The sequence below is a fragment of the Nicotiana attenuata genome, unplaced genomic scaffold (assembly GCF_001879085.1).
Source record: "Nicotiana attenuata strain UT unplaced genomic scaffold, NIATTr2, whole genome shotgun sequence".
NCBI lineage: Eukaryota > Viridiplantae > Streptophyta > Magnoliopsida > Solanales > Solanaceae > Nicotiana > Nicotiana attenuata.
This window is the reverse complement of record NW_017671074.1, coordinates 183169-190139: the sequence shown is the minus strand read 5'-3', so window position 1 is coordinate 190139 and position 6971 is coordinate 183169. Positions and strand designations below refer to the sequence as shown.

Genomic DNA, 6971 nt, shown 5'->3' with positions numbered 1-6971 from the left:
TCAGTTGCCCCCCGACCCCCCCCCCCTCCCTAGCCTAGACCAAAGAGATGTCCCTACTGTAAAGCCTGGTTGCAGGAAAACACACTACTGCCAGCTACATAGCAAATACAGGTTTACGGGTATTTTTTTATTTTCTAACTGGCAGGAATTTTCAATTTCAGTCTTAGCATCTCAAACTCAAAAGGGGATTAAATACTTTGGTTTGTGAGCTTGTTTCATAAGCATAGGGATGTGTCTGCTATGCAGTAATTATTCAACTTATATAAGATTAACTTACTGTCTCATGAAGTGTACAATAAAAAATCCGTGTCTAACCTGTGTACCTTGGATCTCCCTCTGCGTACAGTAATATGATGATGTACCTCTGATTTACTAGCATCAAGTGCTGGCTGCGATATCTCCAGCCCTTCTTCTCTAACAATAGATATATACCTGAATAAACCATTCGCAGTGAGAACATTATTTTGTTACCAACTAACCTAATCCACATAGGTTATTTTTTGCATGTAAAATTACATCACAAAACTTTTTCTTTGAATCTGCTCAATCATCAATCATTGTTAACCTTTTTTAGTATGAAAATATAAAGTTCGGTAATCAAATTGTTGTCACTTAAGCACCCAACAGTTTCTCTAGTCTGAATTCCGCAACGATATAGAAGACTGCATTGTAAGACAGACTTACTTTTCTGGATGGAAGTTTTCAACTCCTAGGTCCTCATCCCACAAGAAAATGTAGTCGTACTCAGAAACTATATCTGGGTGCAGAAACCTCTTCGCAAACCACCTATTTGGAGAGTTAAATGAGTGAAAAACTGCAGGCAACTCCAGTAATTCAAGAACGAAGTTGATGAACAAACTTTACCATTTTGTTTGGTTCATAGCAGAGACATGTAAGACACGGCTACTCCAATCCAAATCATTCCACTCATCCACCACTCCATCATAGTGAAAAAGCATCACAACAAAGTCATGTTCAAGAAACTGCAACAAGTTACATAAGCAATTTAAGACGCAGATATTAAGATGACATTCACAAGCTAAACAGTAAGCAAAAGATTAAGAATCATAACCTTCTTAACAATTTCGTTCACCATCTCTTTTTGCTTTATTCCAACTGCAATCCCCAACAAGTTAACTGAATGTGGAGACTTCTTCTGAATATGAAAGTAATGCATCATAACCAAACACAAAAGCATTGAAAAATACCAGAAAGAGTTCAGCCAGTAAAACAATTCAGCTTGTGGGCGAGGGAAATGATACGGTAAAAATTCATGAAAAATTTACAGGTCCAGAACTTTTGCCATATTTCTTGAGAACCACTCTTCGGTTCGCAGACCAAAATTATACACAGGATATAGCATCATACACACATATGTAGATACACACACACAAAAAAAAAAAAAAAAAAAAACTATATATATATATGTTGTGTGTCTGAGTGATCACATTGATGAACATATTCCTTTTGGCCATCCACTTTACCACCTAAGGATAATTGTGCACGACCTTCATGACCTTCCTTGACCAGCATAGTCAAGACTGAAAGGTCTCCATAAAAACTCGTCAAAAAGAAAACCTAAGGCTTTCCGAACAAATCAACTGATGAAATCCAAGTATTAAAAAAAACACACAAAAGGATGGAGTATACATGGATGATCCATGAAATCATAATCATTCCCATGCAAGGAACCAAAGATTATAGATAATCAACGTGAAATGCCAAAAAACTCGTGGATAATCATAGACAGAAATAATTAGTTACCTCAACATCTCCCCACAATGGTCGCATTTCCAGGTTCGTAGTTTTAGAAACAATTCCTTCTGGGAGTGCCTCACTCCCTAATGGCCTGCATTTTTTCTGTGAGTAATAATATGAGAACCTTCAAAGAAGCCAAAGATCAAAAACCAAATTAAATAATAGCACTGCTCCTCAAACCTGGCATTTATTATTTTGCATATTCTCTGCCACGTGACTCTCTTCTTTTTCCTGTCTCGGTGGTACCTAATTAATGAAGTTCAGAGGTTAATTCACAGTGAATCCTGCAACTGTAGGACTATATATCCCAAATCAATCGAAGTTAGACTAGTCTCAAGACTCTCAACCTAAATTACTTATGTTCTTCCAGATACATCAGTTAAACTTGAAATCTTCCATCTCAAAGGTGAAGTCCTAAAGAGAACTAGACATTTGCTGCATAAAAGAGAAATGTCTAACTAAGTTGTGCCTCTTAAGCTTTGTTCTAATATGTTTAACCCTTTCCAGAAACTAAATTAAAGGGGCATAAACCATTAATTTAAATCCAAAAGCAAGTAAAACAGACTTTCCATATTCTCGTCGAGTTCTTGCTCTCATAGCAAGCGTAGCCGAAGGAACTCAGGAAGAGCAAAGAGAGACTTTCACAGCACCCTCTCTTCAAATCCTCAGGAGTAGCAAACCACTAGAAGAACATTATGAAGTCTAATGCAAGTAATAACAAAGTCCTAAGATCAAAGAGATAGTTCATATGGTAACATAAAAGAAGAAAAATCTTAAGCTATAGAGCACAGAAAAGCTAAAATGCAATCTATACAATGTTAGGAAGGGAGGACATGAAGGAGAAAAAAGCAGTAAGCCTCACTTTCACTTTTAAGAGTTTCTCACTTCCTAGTTGCGGTCTCTCAGCATGGTTTAGAAACTCTTGTATAGAAAAGTAACAAACTGAAAGGGAAAAGACTGCCCAGTTCAGGATTAAGGAAGTTGGAGACTTAAAGAAAGCAATACCGAAAGCTAGCCCATACACCTTTCTGGACAATTTGGAATGAAAGGAATAGATATTTCAAGGAAGCTAGAAGAGCTCGACAAATTTGAAAAAATGTTTTGTGTCATTTATACTCTCCGTGCAAATAAAGAACAAGGTTTTGCATAGATTGTTGCATCACCTTGATAGGCAAGAATGCCTATACTCTTCCATGGTGATTTAATGAGATTAAACTTGGGAAAAAAACTCAGACTGAAACCAAGGGTTCTCAATGATGTAGATTTTGGTGAGTGTAACCAGAAACAGGAAGAATCAAATTCAGAAAAGCTAACAACACATCAGCAAAAAGCCGTCTTCTGAAGAAACAAACCTCGCATTTTCTGCATTGTCCATTCTGCTGTGCATGGTTCACTGTCAAACCTGAAAATGCCTACAAAAATTCAAATTAGTAGTTAAAGCATTTAGTACCAAGTACCTGTCTTCTGTGATATTAAACAAAAAGCTGAGACATAACACCAAAATATAATGAATGCCAGTTTTGTTATAGAAGGAAAAATATAGCTGCTTTGTCTACAAACCTAAATGTCCCTAACTAAAATCCCGAAATGCATCTGAGCAGAAAAATCTATGATAGTCCATCCCTTTTGAAAGATAATGAAATTTTTATGCCAGTTCACTTGCTTTTGCAGCATGAGTGCAAGTGATAACAAATTTACCACTTCAATCAACCAAATCATTCAAGTAGGAGAGGACAATAATTTCTAGTAGACAATCTGGTATCAGGTAAATTATACACGAATTAAAATGGTTAATAGTGAAATCACTCAAATTGAATGTAATAACTAATTTATACCCTGAAATCCTTAGCCATCAAAGCACTTCCGGTGAAGTAGACACCAAAAATTAAAGCAACAGTCATGAAGAGGCTGCAGATGCATGATCTACTTTTAGGATCAGGCGCAGAAACCTGAAAAAATGGAACGAGCACAAGATACCCTCGTTAAATAGGAAAACAAATTTCATAGTCTTAAATGTTTAGCAATGAGAATGAAGTATTAGTGTTCTCCCCATCCAAACTACACATCCACTTTCGTGAAGTGAAAACTCTCATACTATTGTATAATGAATAAAGTCATATGCTGCCCAGATTTTCCTATTACCTTAAACAGACAAATTTTAATTTTACCTTTCATAAAAAAGAAAAAAGAAATTAAGCAGACAAATTTTAAACTCTCATATTGTTAGTCATACAAAGTCAACCTTGGACATTAAAACCAGGATAGAGAGAGTATCTTGATGAATCGTTAACTCAAATTTCTTTTTTGTTTAATAGTAAAATGAGTCTCCAGGATGACTTGGTGAAGTATCCCGTCTTAAGTTAATGCCAGTTTAGTAGCACGCCATAGAGGTTTTACCAAAAATATCTTACAAAGTTTACATGAATCCTTAACAAATTTGCCGCGCACAAACTGGAATTGGTTATGACCCTCAAGCTTATGCTTTTGGCTATTGCAACCTTTAAATAATATCCAATCATAGAATACAGAATAAGAGGGGGTACACTCTAACCTTTCCTTGAAAACTACAGTACTAATTATCTAACAAAGCTCAAGTTATGTTTCATGATCCTAATGTCAGTATCCATTATCTAGTTTAATTAAGTCCAACGACTAAAATAAAAGAATTAAACTCTTAAAAAGTTTTAATTAAAACCTAACTGAAAGTATTTGAGTTTCCAAAGCTAGAATTCACAACACAATGTGATCCACTAGGAGACAATCTAGTTTTCCAGATGCTCAAATTCACTTTTGCTTCTTCAGTACAAAGTAAAAGAATAGAAGCGGGACCATAACAACTACTGCCTATTCCTCCCTTTACTTACAAACATTTAAAATGGACACAAATTCGGATAGAAAGCGACACTATTGACCCTTCCTAATCTATCATATCAATATATAATTCTAAGTTGCCCAATTCAAAACACAACAACCCAGTATAGTCCCACAAGTGGGGTCTGGGAAGTGTAGTGGGGGGAGGGTAGTGTGTACGCAGACCTTACTTCTACCCCGATGGGGTAGAGAGGCTGTTTCCGATATACCCTCGGCTCAAGAAGACGAAAAGACAAAAAGAGACAATATATCAGTACCATCATGGAAATAATAACAACAACCCAATTCAATGCTTCTTATTTTCCTTCAAATCCCCATAATTTTGAAAGAAACAAAAGTTTCCTGGAACACTTAAATTAACCATGTAATTCTAATAAGAACCTTCAATTTCCCAATAACTTGAAACAAACAGACAAAGTAGAAAACTTTTTTATAAAAATGACATTTTTACTGTTGTTTACTCTTCCCTTGCTTTTCACCAACCCCAGAAACAGCATTAACCACGTCAACCTCAATCACTGGAAACCAACAAAACCAAAGTACTGTAACTACATAAAAAGACACAAACAACCTCAAAATGATTAAAGAAAGGATAAGTTTGAACTTGAAACTGTAACAGCACATACATAAATTATACTATGCAACTTGAAAAGTACCCCCCCCCCCACCCCCCACCCTCTAACCAACCACCCACTAATCCAAAACAACTCCAGTAAAGAAGAAAAGGGGCTACTTACAGTGTTCAAAGACTTCATCTTTGCATTAATGAAGCTCTAAAACAAGTCCACACGACGGGTATTTGATATCAGATATGCTCAAAAGAAGCAGAAAAAGGAAAGAAACGAAGAAAGAAGGAAGAAGGAAGGACAAAAAGATGGACTTTTTAAAATTGGAGCTTTTCAATCAATAGAATGAAGAAAGTCCAATAGTCCTTATAGAAAAGCAACGCATCAAAAATAGAACCTAAAGTCTATAGAAAGAAGGAACAAAAAGGGTAGGTATTTCAGTCACTTTCAAAACTGCTCAAACGCTGTCCCTCCCTCTTCCCCCAACCTTCAAAACTTTAATTTAAAAAATAAAGAAAAAATTCCCACCATTACCAATATGTATAGGTGTTGAGATAAATAGAAGAAAGAGTGTCCGGTTTTTTAATGAAGAAGAAGACAGAAGTACAAGAACTTAAGAGAAAAAACACTTGAGATATTATGTCCTTTTTTAAATAAAGAGAAAAAAATAAATGATTCTTGAAATGCTTGAAGCCGAGTTACACGGTGGAATTGTATTGTCGTGGTTGGACGTGACCAACCTGTCTTCTCGCGAGTAGTAAAAACCTTCTCTACTCGCTACATATAATTGCCACGTGATCAGTGGAGCCCACTGGCGGCCGTGGAATAGTTATTGTCAAGTTATGTTATGCTATTGTCTAATTTAAATAATCTCTTGCTTTAGAAAAGAAGTTAATGTCGTGTTAAAATGCTAATTGAATTAATGGAATTTGTTAGAAGGAAAAGGATAGTATGTTTTTTAATGTTGTCGTGTGTGACAGTTGGATAGAGTTAGTGGTATTTTTGTGCTACAAATTAAATTAAGAAAAATGATATTGTATAGCCGTCATCAAAATAATATTTAAATCTTTTTATATATATATATATATATATATATATATATATATATATATATATATATATTATATTTTTTTGCGGTTATCGAATATAAATAATTTCAGCGGCGGACTTAAAGTGATCTTTGCCCCTACAATTTATTGCTCTTGATGTTTATGGAATACTGTGTTTATTTGACATTCTATATGGAATAAACGGAAATTAATATTTTTAATTGGATATTATTGGTTTAGTTTGACAAACATTCACAATCTTGATTCTAATTCTAAGTAGGGAGCAGCACCCTAATATATAAAGTTTTATTGATTTGATTGAAGATTACTAAAATGATTAGCTATTATTTAAAAAATAAAAAATGAAAAAAACTGCAAAGAAAGGTATAGTGGAGCTATCGTGATTTTGAAAGGCTTCAATTATTGGATTAAATAGGAATTACATTTAAATAACTCTGGAATAAGGTGGCGTGATCTCTTCTCTCTCTCTTTTTATTTTTATTTTTTTAAAGAAACTCTTTCAATATTAATAGGTAGCAATTTTGTTGTAATTGTTAATTTTGCTAGTGTGTAAAGTCCAACTTTCTTGAATTTCTCAATATTCTTCCAATTTAGGTCAGGTTATTAATTTTTCTAACTACGCACAAGTGTACTTTCTATTTATTTATTGATTCATTTGTAGTTAGTTGATTGACATAAAAAAAAAAAAATTACTATTAATGAGGTG

At 34.6% G+C, this 6971-nt stretch overlaps 1 protein-coding gene across 4 annotated transcripts in view; it reads right to left on the bottom strand.

Annotated features, from left to right (window-relative positions):
• Positions 1 to 5822, bottom strand: part of LOC109205705 — an 8254-nt gene extending 2432 nt beyond the window's left edge. The window contains exons 1-10 of one of the 4 annotated variants that reach the window (XM_019368446.1): positions 5367 to 5822; positions 5073 to 5147; positions 3594 to 3707; positions 3111 to 3170; positions 1939 to 2004; positions 1765 to 1860; positions 1073 to 1156; positions 865 to 983; positions 685 to 786; positions 316 to 432 (exon numbers count right to left, since the gene is read on the bottom strand). In XM_019368446.1, coding sequence (XP_019223991.1) covers positions 316 to 432; positions 685 to 786; positions 865 to 983; positions 1073 to 1156; positions 1765 to 1860; positions 1939 to 2004; positions 3111 to 3170; positions 3594 to 3707; positions 5073 to 5126 — 812 coding nt within the window. In that variant the 5' untranslated portion in view covers positions 5127 to 5147; positions 5367 to 5822. Of the gene's footprint in view, positions 1 to 315; positions 433 to 684; positions 787 to 864; positions 984 to 1072; positions 1157 to 1764; positions 1861 to 1938; positions 2005 to 3110; positions 3171 to 3593; positions 3708 to 5072; positions 5148 to 5366 lie in introns of those variants that run through there. The other 3 variants (XM_019368447.1, XM_019368448.1, XM_019368449.1) reach the window with 3 other exon arrangements.
• Positions 5823 to 6971: the final 1149 nt, after the last annotated feature.